This window comes from Apostichopus japonicus, chromosome 13 (genome assembly GCF_037975245.1).
Source record: "Apostichopus japonicus isolate 1M-3 chromosome 13, ASM3797524v1, whole genome shotgun sequence".
NCBI lineage: Eukaryota > Metazoa > Echinodermata > Holothuroidea > Aspidochirotida > Stichopodidae > Apostichopus > Apostichopus japonicus.
The window spans coordinates 6,613,765-6,635,000 of NC_092573.1; the positions used below are offsets into that span (position 1 = coordinate 6,613,765).

Here is a 21,236-nt window from a genome sequence, read left to right on the forward strand (position 1 = left end):
CTGCAGTAGACTGAGATTTGTGACTTTTTCGGAATCTTAAACACGTGGTGGATGGAGGTGTTCATGGAGGTGATGATGACGATGACGTGGCTGCGACGATGATGATGACGATGATGTTGACGATGGCAATGACGATGACGACGATGATGATGATAATGACGACGATGATGATGATCATGTCGATCAATATTGCAATGTTGTGGATGTTTGTATGTAAAGTATGCTATGCTAGATACTGCTGTTATGAAAGAGTGGTATATATTACATTAACTAAATTAAGTTGAATAAATAATGAAGCTTGTTTACTTTCAAAATGAACATAGCTGTTAAGTTACTAAGTCCCTTGATATAGATCTATGCAATAAAACTGACATGACATAAATCACGTTTGACGATGACACACACTATACTTTGAATTTTGTTATCCTCCGATTCTGTGAAAATATGCTGGTAGACCACGTGATATCGAAATGCAACTTCCATGACGTCAATGATATACCCACATAGCGTTCTGCACACTCAAAAATTTCCTTTCTGATGTGAATGGGATATCACTATATTAATTGTCGGAGATTTTTCAATGTTTCAATGTTTATGTCAAATGCATTGACACTGTGCATTTTCTTTTCCTTATTTTTTGGGCCCATATTTGTCGCGTTTGCATCCCTCATGAAACGAAAAAAGGGGGGAAAGGGAACAAGAAAAAGGGGAAGACTTCTGTCACGTAAAATCCAAGTTTATTAGTTTAGGACATTATCAGATCTGATCAAGACTGATCGAAATTAAATTACTTTAATGTCTAACTTTTTCTCCTTAGCATTTCTGACGTTACTGTTAACTTTATGGTAGGTATTGTTATAAAGTTGATAATTATTGTGTGTTATCAATGAGAAGTTTGATAATTCAATATCCCCTGACTGGTCAAGGACTTTTCACAAATCATGGTACGGCGAGGTCGAGTTATACCACACTAAATTTGCCCATGTAGTACAATAATACGAGTAAAATTCCATGTAGTGAGTAAGAGATTTTGACAACGGGAATGCAGCTATTTTAAAGATGACCGAAAAATTTGACTATTTAGTCATCATGTTCAAGGTATAGATCTTCATGTATATATCCATCAAAATCTATAACTATTTACAGCAGATTCGCATTAACTATATGCCACTCAAAGTTGCATAAATAAGTTGCATAGGTCGGGGTTGGAGGCAAGTTCGGATAAAAAAATACCAGCAAAAATATACGAATTTGTAATTAGGCAGACAGATTGACAAATTTTAAGTCGTTTGACGCATGCGTATTCACGATAGGCTATCTACCAGAGACTTCTACGTAGGGCTGAAGCGGTATTTAAAAGTAACGCCGCTCTATCGATGCAATCAGTTGTGGTACAAACAAGAAATACATCAGTAAAACCAAAGCAGCAATTCCACCAGTCTGTTTCTGAATTTCATATAAGATGGCCTTTACTGAGACTTTCCTCTTCACCGTGGTTGCGATCATTGTCGTCTGCGTGACTCATGGCAACGTTCAAGCTACGACTATTGACTCTCTTCGCCTTGGCTACAACTTTGGGACAAATGGCAAATTCCTGGTACCACGTTATCCTCTTGAACAACGAATGAAGGAATTAGGGGTAGAGGGTAAGTAATTCCATGAATTTTGCTTCTATATTTTTCTTTTGTTTCATCGAATCAAATAAGCCATTTATATAAAGACTTGTAAATCCTGAAATGTCAGTACCTGCGAACATTATATCTGTTCAATGCTGAATGGTGTAATGAATGTTTCAAGAAATATTTCCATATGGTTTTAACGTTCTCATTTAAAAAGAAAATGTCAAATTAAGCATGCTAACGGAAATGATACTCCTAAAAGTGATGCGTGTACTTAGTCACTTGGCGATTTCCATCGCAACCCCCCCCCCCCTATTCCAACAACGCCATAACAACCGCTAACATGCCAGTGTTTAAAGTGATGAGTGTTAGCTCAGTGTAGGGAGTGTTAGCTCAGTGGTTAACGCCGGTGCCTTTCAATCATAAGGTCCCCAGTTCGAGTCACTCCAATATTAAAGGATGTCGTCCAGTTACAGAGTTGTTGACAATTGACAATTCATGATCATGGACGTTAAATATGAATGTAAGAGACCGACTTCGGTCAGCTTGCGGCAGGCGCGTAGCCAATGGGGGGCGAAGGGGGAAGCCGCCCCCCCCCCCTTGAGCATATTTTTTTATTTTATTTTCAAATGTTTTTATGATATCGCTAGTAATTTCAAAAGAGAAAATGATAAGATGCAACTTACAAGGCCTGGGAAGTGTCATTTCCAGCGATCTGGGAGGCATTTTCAGCCAAAAATTTTGGGAACGTTTCGCGCCAACACATGGTGGCGCTACGCTTAGATAGTTTGCAATGCCGTATCTACGGCTCTGATAGTTTGCCTAGATTTTCGCCTCTCCCTTGGCAAATTCCTGGCTACGCGCCTGGCTTTAATAAGCCAATGAGGCTTCTTCGCGAGTTCCTGCTTGCAGGAGGATCTAAATACATACATGAGTGATAAGTGCTTGTGATTGTTGCGTTGACAACAGCATACTGTACCAATATAGTTGTCAGTCAAATATCTATAAGACCATGATGACTGGGGTTAAGGTTACCTAACTATAAAGTATTTCCCATGATGCGCTTTGGTATACTGTAAATAAAATATGATTATATTAATTATGAAATAGGAGTTGAAATGGAACCACCTCCTCTTGCGTGTTTCGTTTCATGAGATCTGAAGCGGTAGTATTATTTTTTGCCTGTGAAGGTGTGTGGTTGCTTACCTGCAGTTCCTGTTATTTCCTTTTATAAGGCTTTCTTTAAGTTACATGAAATTAAGTTGTCACTGTAGGCTTTGGTGTATGTGACTAGAATCTTGCTGGTGTAAATAATTCACTGCATACTAATCCCCCCTTATCGATTTCCCTGTTTACAAGAACAGAACGAATACAGGAAAGCTTTCTAAACTTTGTGATCTTTACGTATTAAATTTATTAAAAATAAAAATAAAATGGAACTGTTAGCAAACTGCTTATCAACTAAAGAGCCTATGTAAGAGAATGTGTTAAAGTAAGTTGGCCTGACGTTTTGATCCTAGCAGGATCTTCTTCAGAGACTTGAATTTATTGAAGGGGTTATGGATTCTTAGCTAATAGAATGCCTTAACCGTATGATAATGAGTTCCTGTCATGCATAGGCGTAGGATACCAATTTGATTGGGGGGGGGGGGGGGCTGTAACGACTTGCCCGAAAAATATAACCAACATTTGTTTTCTTCATGTGCATATCATATAGGCATTCATCGGTTATTACTTCGCCTGCCAATAACAAACAATCATTTGCCGTGTTATGACTCTTCCATATTGGTTATAATTATTGGGAAGTCGGTACAATAATAATGATCATGATAATATAAGTTTAACCATTGAAAAATACATTGCAAATTATATTTCTTTCAGTAGGTGCCCGAAAAATTCTCAGCATATTGATTAGATTGTAAAAACCAACTTGTAAACTACCACATTTCTCACAGTGATTACCGGTAAACTCATGGTACTCATCCAGCTTCATTCACCTAACGAATGATCGAAAACCAGGGATCTGAATTTTTCGTCAATTTCTTAGTCTAGCTTTTACCATCCATATTATTTCTTTCTAGTTTCAGAAGCAACGTTTGTCTCCTCTGATCAATATGATACGGAAAAGTACGGAGAAGTAGTGCTTCTCCTACAACATGGGCACGATATAACATTGCCAATGGAGCTTGACCATGAACAGCTGGAAGGTCTGACCACTGGATCACATTTCCTGGTCATCGGGATACCGTTCACGAAAGATGACGAACCAGGAGTCTTAATGCTGAATTACTTTACCAACAACCAGCCCGTCTTTATCCCACATTTGACCAATCATAGCGCCATAACCAAAATAGACAGCATCGTGAACGGTGATAACGGGCTGGTGACGTTGCATAGCGGTGATGACGTAATGGAGATCTACGTGCATAATGACGAAGATTGCATAGAGAACGGCGGCGAGGATTCTGACTTTGTGGGGAATAAACTACTCCTTACCAGCTATCCGATGCCATTCGATTGGGGTTGTAACCGGTTGGGAGATGACGTCAGCTTCTGCCGTACATTGGCGCCTTATATGGATGACATCACAGCTGCCAAAGGTGACGTCTGCACCGAAGTAACCACGGTTTCTTCACAGAAATGTTCTGCTGAAATGGAGATCAGAAACATGACAGGCATCTTCAGAGACGCTGCTCCATTCTTGGCAGGTACTGTACCGTCTGCTGCTGTTGGAGCCGCGTGGGTTGACAGAGGTCATTCATTTGGACTTGTTTTCCCCTGTTTTTAATCATTCTCCTGTTAATAATATTCTGGACTACAACTACAAGGACTGCTTTTCTATACTGTTACCACGAGGCACGGACTTCATGATGCATGCATGTAATTTTACCCAGCAGTTAAAATGTTAACAAACTGTTACTCCCTCTTAAAAGCATGTACAACTTATACTGAAGGTTATTTAGAGGGCAGAAACTTGTTTCTTAATGGAATTCCGCAGCTAACAGTTACGCTTTCGATTGTTTTATCAATATCGGTATCAATATGGTATTTCATTACAGTATAAATACATCTCAGATCTTCAGATCGCAATGAGCCTCTCGTATTGTCTATCGCGTACGATATTTATATCATATCGCCTATTTTAACAAGTCAGCGATTTTTAATGTCAGATATGTGGTGTCCCTAAATATCGAGGACTTGGCGTCAGGATAGTCGTAGGAGCCCAATTTGATTTGGGGGGGGGGGGGGCTGTGACATATCATATAGGCATGCATCAGTTATTACATCGCATGCCAATTACATATCAGCGTTTGCCGTGTGTTTACCCTTCCATATTGGTTATAATTTTTGGGAAAGTTGTTACAATAATAATGATAATAAGTTTAACCATTGAAAAACACATTGCAATTTATTTTCCTTTCAGTTGGTGCCCGAAAAATTCTCAGCATTTTGCCCGAATTTTCACAAAAAATATTTTGTTGGGGGGGGGGGGGGCTGCAGCTCCCCAGCCTCCTACGCTTTTGTCAGAATGGTGGGGAAGGGGGACGGTTGTTAAAAATTGTGGTCAATCAGATAAGTAGGTGTGAGAATAGCCTGACATACAATCAGCAACACCCTTCCAATCTGACGTCTCTCCTGTGTCCCCAACTCATGCCTATCCCAACCGCTATAAATACCCATCACGTTTACGGCTTATTTTCTTTCTTGTTGGCCTTAAGCATAACTAAGCATCTCTTAAATTAACAGAAATTCTCCCAATCATAGGGATTAATAATTTTCCCTGTTAGTAAGTGGAAAATTCAACTCTTCAAGAAAGTAGGGAGTTTTTGCCCTCGAGTCAAAACTTCAGCTTTAGCCATTAATTAACACCGATTCGATGTGTTAAAAGTCATTAGTTCTTTTCCATTTTATCAACATCTCACTTTTAGCTCTCATTCTACCACATTATCTTTCTAACTAGGTCAGTCTGACAACCGTACCGCTCGAACTTTCCGGAATAGATTCTAAAATGTGTTGCAAACAATTCCGCACCAATAGATAAACAACACAACGACTCAGATATAAAACAAGGATAATTCCCACTACCGTCATTTGAAATATTGTCGTTTTAGAATTTTGCAATCAACCGTATACTTTACGACGTAAAAATGTAATTTTCAAACAGAACGTGCAAACGCCTTATAGAGGGCAGTATATCAAATCATAATAATTTGGACGTGTACCATAGATGCTTCAGTGAGAGAGACATCAGTAAAGGACACATTTAGACATCCAGTTAGGAGAATATTTTAAATATGATACTTTCATGTCACCCTTCAAAGGCACATTATGTGCTGTAGGAATTATCTTTTATTTTTGCATTAGATGAAGGTAGAACACTCTTCATACTGTACAAGTTCTTTTAAGGCTTTACTAATAACTCACCGTCAAGAATGTTCCCGGTTTTTAACGAGACATCCTGCTGTCACTGATGATTTCAATCTACATTGTCTTTTTTTCACACTTATTGAAGGTCTGGGAATAATCCGAAGCGGAGAAAATTGTCCGGAAATTACTACTGAAAACCCGTAGCAATTTGTAGCATGCTAAACATTAGGGGTAATACTTTTATGATCAGCTGAGGCGAGAAGGCGATAACCCCCCCCCCCCCCCCAATATCGGCCAGATGATGGATAAGTTTAATTCAAAGTGTCGTCATTATGAGTACAAGAAGAGGGGCATAACCATCTAAGCAGTCGTGCCGCAAGACAAATCCATTGGTAATTAAGGAAAACCAATTTGTGCCCATCGGAAATATTGTCTTACTCTTTTATATTTTTTTTCGAGAAAATATATGTTGGCTTAAATGGATAATTTCACGTTGAAGCGTGTGTATTCATTCCAATTTTTTGTTGAGAAATATATTTTGTCGCAGCAGGTTTCTTTTTTCGAAAAAACATATAGTGCCGACAATGATTTTCGCGAAAATACATTTTGGCGATTCTGTTTTGTTTTGTTGTTGTCGGAAAACAAACAAACAAAACACAAAACATTGAAACATCATTTTTTCGAGAAATAAACATTGACAACGTTGTTTGTTTGCAGAAATATTTTATATAATATAGGTGATTAATGTTCACAGTTCCACTGTGGTTTGTATTTCTTGTAAGTTCGCAACAACTTCACGATGTACATAATTATGATGGATCACCACACATATGTAATTATGGCCAAGAAGGGAACATTTTGGATCAAGTTTTTTTTACAAAGGGGTTTCTACTTCCTCTGTTGTTTTCGTATATATACATATATATTTTTAATTTTTTTATATATATATTTTTTTATAATTTAACAAAAACATATTAATGGACATGTTAGGAAGCTTCCTTATCCTACAAATTAAGAAAGAGTTGGTTGTGAACTTACCAACAAAGATAATCATTTCAATTTATATTCACACATATTTATCCACAACCCCATCTCACAATGAAATCTGTGACCAATGATGAAATCTAAAGTTTTGTGTCCCATAATTTAATGTAATTGATTTTATTTTCAGTAAAATCTTTGCATCTTACGTCTAAATGCATTGTTCCTGGTACCAATTTATATATATATATTTATAAATACATATATATATATATATATATATATATATATATATATACCAATAAGGTCTAGTTTCTTCCATTTCATTACTGCAACCGAAGAAGAGCCGTGTTAACGCTCGAAATATTTTGTAACTGATTTATCGTTCTAAGTAATAAAGTTGGAAATGAAAGTATCATTTTTTTCCCTTTTTCTCTTGTGGATATATTACTTTCCAACACACGCCAACAGACATGTCTATATATATATATATATATATATATATATATATATATATATATATATATATATATATATATATATATATATATATATATTAGTGTTTGCACGGGTTATCCGGGTACCCGGGTACCCGCCCGACGCGTTACTACCCGGTTCCTAATTTATTACCCGAATCCTACGCAAAGTGTGATTTAAAAAAAAAAAAAAATCAAGCCGACGGTTAGGCAGGTTTCCCATTGACTTAGTGTGGTTTTAGGCTACAATGTGGTCGAAGATAACAGCAATAACGAAGGTACCCGCCCGACGCGATTCTACCCGGTTCCTAATTTATTATCCGAATCCTACGCAAAGTGTGATTGTTTAAAAAAAAAAATTCAAACCGATGGTTAGGCAGATTTCCCATTGACTTAGTGTGTTGTTAGGCTACCATGTGGTCGAAGATAACAGCAATAACGAAAGCTTTCCATGGATATCTTATAACTGCGTCACAATTTCAGCTAATAAACAGATGGCTAGGCTAGATTACCCCCATTGACTTAGTGTGGTGTTAGGCAACCATGTGGTCGAACGTAACAGCAATAACGAAAGTATTCCATGGATGTCTTATAACTGCGTCACAACTTCAGCAAATAAACGGATGGTTAGGCTTAGCTAGATTTCTCATTCATTGACTTAGTGTGGTGTTAGGCTACCATGTGGAAGAAATGATTATTTATTCATTCGTTTATTTCATAGAAGGAAAGGCTGACAAGGAATTTTACGAGATGTTTATGGATTATAGACGGGATAACTACAAAACAGTAATCGCAAGTGGCTTTTTATTATTCGTTTATTCCAAATGCGATCAAATTGCGCGAATCGCGCAATCTCGCGGCTAATGCGAACCCTGGGCCTGCATAATAGATAGTAGTAGTAGTAACAACGGTTAAAGAGCTAAATTGGATATTTATATGGTTTGATCCAATAGACGTGCACGAGCAAGCATAAGCAGCGGCGGCAATGCGATGTTAGTGGTAATGCTAATTATAATTAAATGATGAATTTATTAACTAGTTAATGAAAGAAACAAAAGCAAATAAAACTTATTGAGGAAGGTTTTATACCTTATCTTACACCTACGTATTTGAACATGAAAACATTGTCAGTAGAGAATATAATGCATTTATTACAGCATCCCAATATGTAATTTCTTGAAAATCGTGATACACGAGGGTAAACAATTTTTTCCGGGTACCCGGATACCCGACGGGTAACGGCCCTCGGGTACCCGGTTCCAGATTTTTGGACCCGTGTAAACACTAATATATATATATATATATATATATATATATATATATATATATATATATATATATATATATATATATATATATATATATATATATATATATATATATATATATATATATATACATATATATATAGACATGTCCATATCCTAGTGGTTAATGTGTCCGCATATAAAGCGGGGGCCCTGGTTCGAACCCCGGTGGAGGCTGGAAGTTTTTTCACTGTTCTGGATTTTCCAACTCACTACGATTTCAATTATATATATCTATGTATATATATATATCGGTATATATATTGGTATAGATTTATAAAGATTTATATAGATTTATATATATACATATATATATATATATATATATATATATATATATATATATATATATATATCCAAAATAAAAAAAAATAAAAAAAATGATACTTTCATTTCCAACTTTATTACTTAAAACGTTAAATCAGTTACAAAATACAGTTGCAGTAATGAAATGAAAGAAACTAGACCTTATTAGGATTACACTTAGCATGTATACTCATAAAGGAGAGATCTCTGTTGAGCCCATTGTTGTGTGTGTTTTTGAATTTTGAAGAAACCATAGAGAATGACAAATTTGAGGTCAGATAGGCTGTGATTAGGGAGATTAAAGTGTTCTGCAACAGGGAAACCTGGGTTATTTTTACGGATACTTTGTTTGTGGTTATTGAACGGAAACGTGACCTTAGTGCTGGTTTCGCCAAAATACGTGACCTGGGGGCACTTGCAACAATAAAGAAGGTAGATGACATTGGCTGAGTCGCTACCAAATCTGCCAGGTCTCAGAGTGGTGCCTGTGTGCACACCAAGCATCTCGGTTTGTTACAAGTGATGTTTCCACTATCAGGCACATCACTGGGTGGGGCGAGATTAGTTCAAACCAGCACTGATCTGATGTTGCGTGGTTGTCTATAGGCTATTACAGGGGGAGCTTTGAAAAGTTCATCTATTGTGGGGTCGGAACCTAGAGTGCCCCAAGCTTGTTTGATTTCATTGAAGAGGGGGCGAAGGGAGGGGTGGTATGTGACAACGAGGGGTAGTCTATCAGAATCAGATTTTATATCAATATATATCAATATATATAAGACATTGCAGAATACAACTTAAAACGTTGCAAACAAACAGATCCAGCTACTCTCAAGACAGATCAAGGCACGGCGACCTTCAAAGATCTCCTCCGTTGATCAATCTCTTTCCAACATGCTCTCTTGATCCTTTCATCAGTTAGCAGCATCTGCTTCTAAATCTATCCATCTTCATCTGCTGCTGTCGACTATTCTCAGCAAATCTTTATTCTGCTCTGCTAATTTCAAGTCTTTCCTGTAACATCCAAGGAATACACTGTGATTCTACCATAGAAATCTGACGACTCCATAAAGACTATTTTGACCCGAGTTACCTTGTTCCCATCATTTGGAATCTGGAAGATGTTTTGACAGTAGTTAAGGGCAGACTGGAATGGTGAAGTAAACATCAAATATATCTTAGTAGTTACTCATTAGGTAATGCTCTCCCATTAACATGATAACATCATCATCATCATCATCATCATCATCATCATCATCATCATCATCATCATCATCATCATCATCATCATCATCATCATCATCATCATCATCATCATCATCATCATCATCATCATCATCATCATCATCATCATCATCATCATCATCATCATCATCACCATCACCATCACCATCACCATCACCATCACCATCACCATCACCATCACCATCACCATCACCATCACCATCACCATCACCATCACCACCACCACCACCACCACCACCACCACCACCACCACCACCACCACCATCATCATCATCATCATCATCATCATCATCATCATCATCATCATCATCATCATCATCATCATCATCATCATCATCATCATCATCACCATCACCATCATCCATCATCCATCATCCATCATCCATCATCCATCATCCATCATCCATCATCCATCATCCATTATCCATCATCCATCATCATCATCACCAATATCCTTCACCATCATCATCATCTACTTGGCATCATAACACGCCATGTGAATAGATCAATGTAAGAGATCCAGGTAATCACCAACTGAGAGTTATATACACATCAAAGCACCTAGGAATACCATCTCATATTCAGTTTTTCTTCTAGCAGAATTCAAACCTTTTCCACACACCATGACCTCATGAATAAAATTTATTGATGTTACTAAAAAATATGACAGGATGAATCTTTCATATCAATATATAACAAAATATATCACACACATGCACAAAAAAAGAAAAAGAAATACCTTTTTGCTCATGCTAGAGTGCCTTCACAGTGACAAATTTGCTGATCAGTGTATCAAGAGTAGCTTGGTCTTTCAATGAGTGATGTTTTTTACTTTTTCAATAATGCCTAAGGCCTTTTTTCTTGGCTCTCAATTCTTATTACAACTTGCTGTGTAGAAGTACGATATAGGTTGGCAATAATAGTTTGGTGAACCCAAGGGCTTAGATGTTGCACCGTAGTCTATTCACACCTCGATCAATGAAATGATCATAAATAGAGACAGACTCATATCAAACATTCTATATTTGACATGAGTTTACAAGACAGCAATTTGTGTGCAACCTTCCTACTATGTTTAATCTGACACATACAGTTGGACCATGATTTCATCATTTCTGGAGCAAGTTTTAATTACAGTAACAATGAATGTTTTCTGGCACCATATCTTCAATTAATTGCCAAAAATCACCAGATTGTATTAAACTAACAGTGTGACAAATTAAAGACACTTGTTTAGGATGATATAAAGAGTTTTAATAGTGCTCTGAAAGTGAAAGAATTAATAGGGGATGAGGTTGTGGAGGGGGTGGGGGTGGAGAAGACGAGGAAGGGATAAATGAAAATCGAAAGAAATCTTTGTAAAAGGATATTTGCCTGGAGTTGTCATCTTTTGGAAAGAAATCTAGAATCTTTGAATATGAGGTAGCATCTTCTTGTCCGATGACTGCATGAATCTGACAAGTTTTCCCCACAAACCCACCCTGGAATGTGAGATGGATTTCCTCCAATAGGACCGGTTCCCGGAACTCTAGAGATATCCACTGCCCAGAGCCAGCTTGTGCCTGTTGGGTAGAACAATTGAAGGATCAATCGTAAAAGAAGGCTGAAGACGAATTGCTGTGTGTCACTTTGTTGGGGTTTTTACACAACATATAGTAAATAAAGCTATCTGCTTTCTGATACACACATACAGTACCTGCCACTGCTTAATATTTAAATAACACTGTATAAAGTTGAACTATGTTACGAACGCAGGATTCAGCCTTCGGGGTGCAGGGTGTTAGCCAGTGTGGGGAAATCTTCAAAATGTTTGCGTCTGACGGACGCTACTTTTAAAATATTTGAGAAAAAATCCCCAAGCGCACACACTCACAACTAGGCCAATACAAAACATAAAAAAACACATTATTGAATCAACATCTTTCTTGATTCTTGATTAATGAACATCCTCATAAGCAAACTTGCTGTCCCGGATGTGTATCTTAACCCTGGTCATTGGTAACTAGTCACACCTACACACCAAAGTGTGCACAATTCAAACAATCTCTCCTGGGGCACCACAGTGCACCACAACCACGTGTGCCCCGGGGGACTTCCCATAGGGTGCAGCCACAAACCGGCGCACTCAACTATGTTTACAAGTCACCTCGCAAGTCCCCATTTACACACCTGGGTGAAGAGAGGCAATGGAGATAAAGTGCCTTGCCCAAGGACACAACGCAGTGATCTGGCCAGGGCTCGAACCTGTAATCCTTAGATCACAAGTCCACTGCCTTAACCACTTGACCACAACGCCCTCACTTTCTTTAAAAAAAAACAAAAAACATAACTTCTTCTCCAAAGGACCAAAACTTCTTCTAATCCAACAGATGATCGTTTGAAAACAAATCATTCTTGCATTTGCGGTGCTCAATGAATACAACATGCGTCGTTCAAACTGCGACTACTTGTAACATTACCTTTCCCTGTGTAGAGATAACAAAGTTTGAGCTATGCGTGCATTTCAAATATTCATAACAGTAGGCCTTGTCACAAAGTTTCGGCAAGAAGCCCTCATGGTGTGAAATTGCAGTTGCATTGTTCCTGAGACTACCACGTAATATTTAAAGCATTGTTTTGATAAAAAATGTTATGAGTTGAGACAATTTATGAGTTTTACCCGAAGCTAAAATCTCTCATACTGAAAAGGATTTTTCATCTCACAATGTGTTAGAGTTGCTGATGTAAAATGTGAGTTCGAACCACAGTAATTGTTTTGTTGCAAACTTGCGTAAAATTTCGCCATGTGCTTCAGTTATAATTATTTGTGCAATGTTTGTGTGTAAACTATTTTCTACATCGTCAAAAGTACTGTAGCCATTGAAACTTGAGTTTAAGTCGACATTTCGTAAGAAGTTATTTAATGGGAAAGGGATCGGGTTGGGCCGACTTGTATATAGTGGATCCGGATAGGAGAATTCACTCAACTTTTGAATAAAACATGATGAATAAAGTTGCATTGGGTAACTGTTAATGGTAACTTACGACAAGGTTTATAAACTTAAAAATGGGAAAAGAAGAAGATTGATACACACATTGAAAGTGGCAATGTAGAACAACATAGACGACACCAGAAAGTCTACAGTAGGGGGGGGGGGGGAGAGGCAATTTATTGGAGGTCAAACTGTTTGGGGGCAAACAGTTTTGAAACCCAAAAATGCTCAGTACACATCACATCCTTTGGCCCCCCCCCCCTCGCCCCAACATCCCACACTTTATCGGTGAACCAAATTTTAAGTTATGAAAATATAAATTTCTGCATGAAACTTTCATGTCATATAACAAGGCTGTTGATCAATTCCATTGACTTATTCTTATTATTATTATTAGGCTTAATGCAACCGTCTGCAGCGAGTAGCAGAGCAACTGTGCACTGTAAATGGCTGGAAATGCAGGGTGCCCAGAATTGAAGCACTTTCGTCACAAGCATATATGGAAGAGTTATTACATTCACATTTCTCTGGACTGTATCTCAGGGCTCTAGTGGGGGTCATAGGGTTAAGCACCTTTAAGCTTATGCATTTTCAGAAATATTCCTTGTTCTCTTATAACAAGCGTTAAAGCATATAAGATGATACAGTACATGTGAGAGAGAGAAAAATTCAATTTCATTGGAATGTATCCAACGCCCCTGTGGGCATCCAGGGCACCAGAAGTTGTGGCATTTTGTTAGCCTGATATTACCCACATAAAGGAAAAATGTGGAAGTAAGAGTCACTTTTGTTTTACCGCAGTCGACTTGTGGGGTGGGGTAGGGGTGGGGCAAGTATCATTACTGGGGAAAATCCCCCCCCCCCCTCCGGCACTGCCACTGGTAAGAGCTATGGAAAAACTGTAGGTGACAGCCTAGCATGCAGTGTACTTTTGCTGCACTTAATTCATTCTTTAATTAAGATTGAACAATTTATGCATACTGTATCACAGTGTATCCACAGCAAGAGCACTTACGGTAGAAGTCATGTAATCTTCAATAATATACAAGCAGAGCTGTGTAAACTTAACATACCTGATCTGAATTCCAACAAGTTTCTTCATTTCCATCGATCAAGAATTTCTTCCCAAATTGCTTGACATCATTATTCAGAACAGAGCTGACACTTTAAGAAAGACAAAGGAATGTGAATACTTTCATTGAAAGCAGTTATCACAACAGATGTGCTGCAGCCATGTAAGCCTGGTATTGAATTATGTATGCATGGTTGCCTCCAACAATGTCAGGTTGGTCTTGAAGTACTAAAATCACTATGGCTGTGCCACTAGTTCCCCTACTAGCATAAATCCCTATTGTGCTTGCTCATTTATCAATGTGGACACAGGTGCTTGTATAAACCTAATTCTGAATAATGACCAATATATACAAACACTTTGAAGGACATTGCAGCTTGAAGCACATTGGTGAGTACAGTAAATGAACAACAATGTGCATTTTAGGGGTATTCTTTGCATGCACTGTGTCAAATATGACCTAGACTACATTTTTTTCACCATCAAGAGCTCCCACCTTTCATATTACTTACTTGATCAATAATTATTATTAGGCAAAGTTAATACACGAAACTTTGGCTATGATATTTTGGTTATCCACTTCTGTCGTTTACATGGCAGTTTAAATACCATTGAACCTAGCTATGCCGAGTATAATCTGGCCAAGTTCTAAGCTAAGCCAAGGTGAAATATATATGGTAGGCCTAACTTAGGCAGTCTAAGATAACGAGTAATTACTTTCGCGTAACTACTACCAATTTGGTCTTGTATACAGACACGTCCCAATTGTGATCTGCTGTTATTTGGTACACCTTATACTTACCGCACTCGCGATAACTGCTCAAGTAAGGACATTGCCATCATTTCCCACCCGAAATAAAACCCAGTGTACGTTATTTCACAATGCTTCCGTAAATCACTGTTGATTTTACAGTCAATGAAAAGAGGACAAGAAAGCGCGACGGGTGATGTAGTAGGGAGAACATATCTAAAACAATTACCAACACGTTCCACTGATAACGACGCCGTAGGCTAATAAATCTGTATACGTTTATAATGTAATAACTGGGAAGCGTCTGAACTATCAATTGAATTTAATGGCATTACATATAAGATTTATTTTATAGATTAATAGCTGTCTAGACATACTTGAGATAAAGAAATCACACCCAAGCATGGTTAATGATATGATCATAAACTATAAAAGCCATCTGTACGGACGTCTATTATAGCTGCATAGGCTATATATATAGTGCCTCCATAGTTTGTATTATGGGACATGCTCTTATGTCCGTTCGATGAAACTTACGGTTTATTTTACTGTACAGAAACCTTGTTCATCCCAGAGAGGGAGGGGGAGGGGGGAGGGGGTGCCAGGGGAAGATACTCAAACAAGTGGACTACTAAATGGCTAGCACTAAATTTGTAATACTTCAATTGTCAACTTGATAATCTGTAAGAGAAAGATGCAATATTTTCTTTGTACATTATCTTACTCCGTTAAGTGTAATAATGCTCTCTTTATGAGAAGTGCCATTTTAAAATTCTGCTCCCCCCTTTCAAATATCTGGCTACGTCCTTGGTACTTAGTCAAGCCCGCAATCCAGTCAGATTGTGACTCGCCCACATCAGTATCGGGGTTTTTTTTTCGCTCATAAAATTTGCACATGGGCCCAACGGGTACAATCCATCATCCACACACATGTGTGAAAAATGATGACGTCACAGGGAGAGATGCTCTCATAGGTGCTTCGAGTTAGTTTATTATTTTATTAAGCGCGATTGAACAAAATAAGCCATCTCTGGCTACTAAAAATCACAGCAAAGCTGTTTTTATTAGCATGAGGTACCTTGTCATTGCAACGGGTGTTGAAAAGCACTCATGCATATTCGCTTAAAGCGTAAACCTTTTTTTTTGTCAATCAGGGTAATATGCGTCAAGTTTTGTCGCACGCCTCTCTGGTCGTTCTTCGTTCTTGGCGCCTCATCAAAATTATTTTATCATGAGAAATATGTAATTCACATGACAGTAAATATTAAGTATGATTCAGTGTTAAATTTTCAAAGTTTATTTCACTTTCAGCAGTTATTGAGTCTTAATGTCTTGGCAGTTAAACTATGCGGGGGGGGGGGGGCACCATTGTTGGGCTGTGCTTAGGGCATCATTTGCCCTTAATACGGCTGTTTCCTGCACAGAGGCAAGACAACGATGTCTATGAAACGACCTCTCTGTTATTCGTAATGGTTGTTATGATTTAAGGAAACATATATTTTTCAAATATCTCTTGAGACAAGTCTGTGTTCAATGATACGATAGAAGCATAAGCCCTATACATGATGTAAATGTAATAAAAAAAATATAAACATATTCAGATATTGTTTTTATTCGTAGGAATACTTCACCAAGAAACCTCAAGGTCGTATTAAATATAAATTAATCGTAACATGAGCTGCTGAGGTGTTAATATAATTCCCCGATGCTGTGCTAATCAAATTTTTATGAATTTATAGTCAAGCTTTACGATCGCTTGTGATGTAGCCGTTATTTTTATGAAACGTTTTTTTTTTACGTATAGGCCTATGTAGTTTTCTATTGGATAGACCTGCTTTAGAACTTTGTTCGTCTCATTCAACTTATACATAGTCAATCTGTATATTTAATGCGAACTTTTTGAATTCCGTGAAGAATATATCGTCTCATTTGAACTGTACATTCCATCAGTAATTAGCTAATTTATTTGATGCAAAGAAACTATATACATATATATATATAAATGAAAATCGTAATGAGTTGGAAAATCAAGAACAGTGAAAAAACTTCCAGCCTCCACCGGGATTCGAACCCGGGCCTCCCGCTCTGTACGCGGACACCCTAACCACTAGGCTATGGACGCTGATTGTATGTCCAGAGGTTCGAAACCGGTAAGGAAGGTCGTAATTCCACTGTAGGCGTTTGTCACCTGTATCGAACAATACTAGTTCTGTTTTTGGTGACATATTTTGCCTTACTCTAGAGATCAAACATGATGCTAACCAACTCGAAATCATTTGTGATTCCTAATATATATATATATATATATATATATATATATATATATATATATATATATATATATATATATATATATATATATATATATATATATATATATATATATACATATATACATATATACATATATACATATATACATATATACATATATATATATATATATATATATATATATATATATATATATATATATATATATATATATATATATATATATATATATATATATATATATATATATATATATATGAATGAATGTGCCAACGTTCGGTTTGAAGTTAATCCCCCTTTGAAGTATATCCAGTGTCTGGAATGCCCATTTAAGGTCAATTTGTTAATGACTTGGGCTTCTCATTCCATGTTAATTTTAATTGTTTATTAAGTTCCACCAGTCATGTACTTATACCTATATATCCATAATAGCTCCATGTATATTATCATATCAGCAGTAAAGATCTCAAGTATGAGATGAAACAACAAATGTAGATACCAAGTTGAAATTTCTTATAGTATATGACATGCTATGTCTAACGTGGCAGTGATGTTCTATTGTTTTTGAAGCTGCTTGTGTATGTGTACTAGAGTTGATAGTCAACTAGAGTTGATATGTATACTGCACCACAATAAGAGTAGTGTAAATCCGATAAAAAAGAGCTAAAATGATCTAATTTAATGTTTATTTTAGTATATTATCAGTTACCGTCATTATTTTTTCTGCCTGTATGTGATGGAACATAATATAAAGAAAGTATACAGATGGTGTGAAGATACGAAGGATTGAAGGTGATATAAACCATTTTAGAAATTCTTTGGTTAAATCATGTTGATATCACTCCGAGCGAGCAGACGAAGGGTTGGGGTTCAGTATATGCTAAACTTGCTCCTCTTCTAGTTCAAAATCTAAACGGTCATGATATAGATATCTGCAAGTGCCTGTCATGGTGGCTAAGATACGCCAGTTGAAAACTATGCTCTAGTGGCCTTGGAAGTGACGAGTTTAGTGTGTAAGTCATTAGAACGATTATTATTATTGTGAAGAATAATGCATATTCATGAGCAAAAGCCTTTGCACATATCTTTCACAAGTACCAATATTTCCTATGGATCTTTGCGAGCAAAGATTTGGATAAATGGCTTCATACTTGCGATTAGATTACTCACATGCCGATACAGTGCCTATGTTGTTTAGTAATATCACATGTTGTTTTAATTCGCATGAAATTTCTTGGACTGACGAAATAGAGAGCATTCAATTTCTTTTCGCTCAAATCGAATGTTGTAGATACTAGTTAAATAGATCTAACCTTCACGGAGAAGGGGCGAAAGAAATGTGCCGAAGGAGATAAGAAATTTATTAAAAATGATAAACGTTCAATGCATGCACGTAAAATAGGAAGTTATTAAATATTTTACGCACGTATGGACGCAAAAACATTTAATGATAACAATCTTCAGCTATATCTAGATTAAAATAGTAACACACGACGCCAAAACGCAAACAAATTATTCATTTTATTCTATACATTTTAAAGTCGGAGATGTAGAAATAACTTTGTCTTATTAAAGATGAAAGGCAATATATATATATATATATATATATATATATATAGTTAGGGATATGTACACAAGGCATGCATTGCAATTTGTATATTTGGTAAGTTATATTCATGTTCTTTCAATCATGCGAGCTCGGTTTTTACATGTATGAAAGAGAACGTCAAAACACGGTGACACATTTGACCCGAGCTTTTGGGTTCATTTTATTCAAAAGAAGCAGATATAATATTAGATTATATATAATCCCCGTGAGGATACAGTCATACAATGTTGATTTTTTTTTCTTGTGTATTTCAGCTAATTCGCCACAACTATATAATATATTTATTTATACATTGAATTAAGACTATACACAGTGAAGGATGATTGATCTCCTTGAAAACTTGCCTCGTTAGAAGAAATGTCAAACTATCCAAATAAAATTAAAATAAACTCACAAACTGAAATCTGATTGGGATACGGTAGGAAAACTTCAACATATATGGAAAAAGAATTTGGAGTTACACAGTGGTTTTTCTGAATAATATTGACATAACGAGATATAAATGACGCTTAAACGCATTGTGACAGCCAGTAAAATTGGACGAACATTGCAAAAACACCGAATATGCTAAACATAATTTCAAAGTATATTTCTTACAATTACGAAACACTTAAACAGGAAATCTTTTATATTTTAATATATGACATTAGTAGGCGTATTCTTGTATCAATGCGTCATTATGTAAAAGAATTTGTGAAAAATTAGCTTAAATAACATAACTGCGTTTGGTACACAGTTTACTTATACAATGTTTTTTTTTTCTCTTATCCATGGAATAGGGTAGGCAGAGCCGATGGTGGAAGGGATGGGGTAACAGACCACAGACGTAAGGGGAATTTCCTTCTCCAGTTTTGTGGCAAAAATCCGTTTCATAAAAAGGGGGAGGGGGGGGGGGGCGGGTACCCCTTTTTGTCAATAAAATGTACCCCTTATCCATTGTTGAGAGAAAACATCACCATGCCTTCATATGTCTTCATATTCAACATCATATGACCCAATTATATATATATGCAGTGTGGTTTTGTTTGTCCGTTGACTTAACTTTAAGACAACACTGTAAGGTTCAAGTTGTACATAAGTTGCAACCTATATCAAACTTAACGAAATAATTTCCTTCAAATATTTCATTAGGTTCAAATGATGGTTTCATGAAAACGTTTACAATAACTAGTTTGCCATTTCATTCCATGATCGTTCCCCATGATGACCCGAACAATTAATTATCACTTGAAATTATTTTTTTCTAAAAAAAATTTCTAATTTTTTTTTTTTTAAATTCACCATCTTTAAAATGATGACTTTCAAATATTCTCCCTTTTTCTTGGTCATAACATTATGATAGTTCTATGATGTATGGGTTTCTTGCACGATTTATACATAAATTTCACGGAAGAAGGGTTTGACGTTCTCGTTATCCAGTCTGACCATACTGCCCTTTAAGTTCGATAATGAACGAGCATCTTTCAAATGTTGATCTTTCTCAGCGATCATAAAAGCCGGCGACGTATCAAACTTACGATCATCCCGCTCACTGATCAGTTTCTTCTCAGGTTCCTTGTTGGTCCTCACGACACCCCCAGTGGTCCTATGACGTCTTTCGATTCTCTTACCGATCGTCATCCCGATTGCCAGAATCGCACAGCACAACATCACTAGACATATACTACCCAATATCACTAATACCTCCCGATGAATGAACGCACATTCGGAATTCAGTAATGCATACGATATATTGGGGAATGTCCCAGTCGAATTTGGGCAAGCAAATCGAACGTTTTCGTAGACTCGAAGAAGTGTGCTATTATTATCTAGCGCTTTCTGTTCTTCTTCGAACCATTCATCAGTACAGTTACAAGTTAACGGGTTTCCACGTAATATAACTGTCCACGACGTTTGGGTATATACCCATGTATTTAAGTCTCCTCTTAAGACGTGATCAATCTGGTTGTTTGCTAAGTTAATTGTCACAGGGCTGTCCGTGATCCAGAATTGTTTAAAGTCAAGAACGGTGATATCGTTCGCAGCTAAATTTAACCAATGAAGATTCGTCAGTTTATTAATGTTAGGTATCCTCTTCAAATTGTTTTTGACTAACGAAAGAACTCTTAAATTGGGCAAATTCTTGATAAATCGAACACTAGAAATGGTGTTATTGTCAAGATACAACTTCGATAGGTTTGTCATCGGCGATTTTTCCAGGAAGTCCAAGCTCGCTAGGTTGTTGTTACTGAAGTTGATCGTTTCCAGATTCTCGGTGAA

At 36.9% G+C, this 21,236-nt stretch overlaps 3 protein-coding genes across 3 annotated transcripts in view; 1 reads left to right on the top strand and 2 right to left on the bottom strand.

Annotated features, from left to right (window-relative positions):
• Positions 1 to 1,207: 1,207 nt before the first annotated feature.
• LOC139978488 (uncharacterized) lies at positions 1,208 to 4,709 on the top strand. Its single transcript, XM_071988768.1, has 2 exons — positions 1,208 to 1,646; positions 3,701 to 4,709. Exons 1-2 carry the CDS (start codon positions 1,463 to 1,465, stop codon positions 4,405 to 4,407), a joined length of 891 nt encoding a protein of 296 aa, XP_071844869.1. The 5' UTR covers positions 1,208 to 1,462; the 3' UTR covers positions 4,408 to 4,709.
• Positions 4,710 to 9,552: 4,843 nt separating this feature from the next.
• LOC139978900 (nuclear receptor 2C2-associated protein-like) lies at positions 9,553 to 15,333 on the bottom strand. The gene is made up of 4 exons (XM_071989461.1): positions 15,146 to 15,333; positions 14,345 to 14,435; positions 11,668 to 11,861; positions 9,553 to 10,175 (listed from the first exon to the last, which is right to left on the bottom strand). The coding sequence occupies exons 1-4, from the start codon at positions 15,184 to 15,186 to the stop codon at positions 10,058 to 10,060; spliced, it is 444 nt and encodes a 147-aa protein (XP_071845562.1). The 5' UTR covers positions 15,187 to 15,333; the 3' UTR covers positions 9,553 to 10,057.
• A 3,775-nt stretch (positions 15,334 to 19,108) lies between these two features.
• LOC139978866 (uncharacterized) overlaps positions 19,109 to 21,236 on the bottom strand; it is a 2,840-nt gene continuing 712 nt past the window's right edge. Inside the window, exon 1 of the mRNA XM_071989399.1 lies at positions 19,109 to 21,236. This exon is cut by the window's right edge and continues 712 nt beyond it. Coding sequence (XP_071845500.1) covers positions 20,349 to 21,236 — 888 coding nt within the window. The 3' untranslated portion in view covers positions 19,109 to 20,348.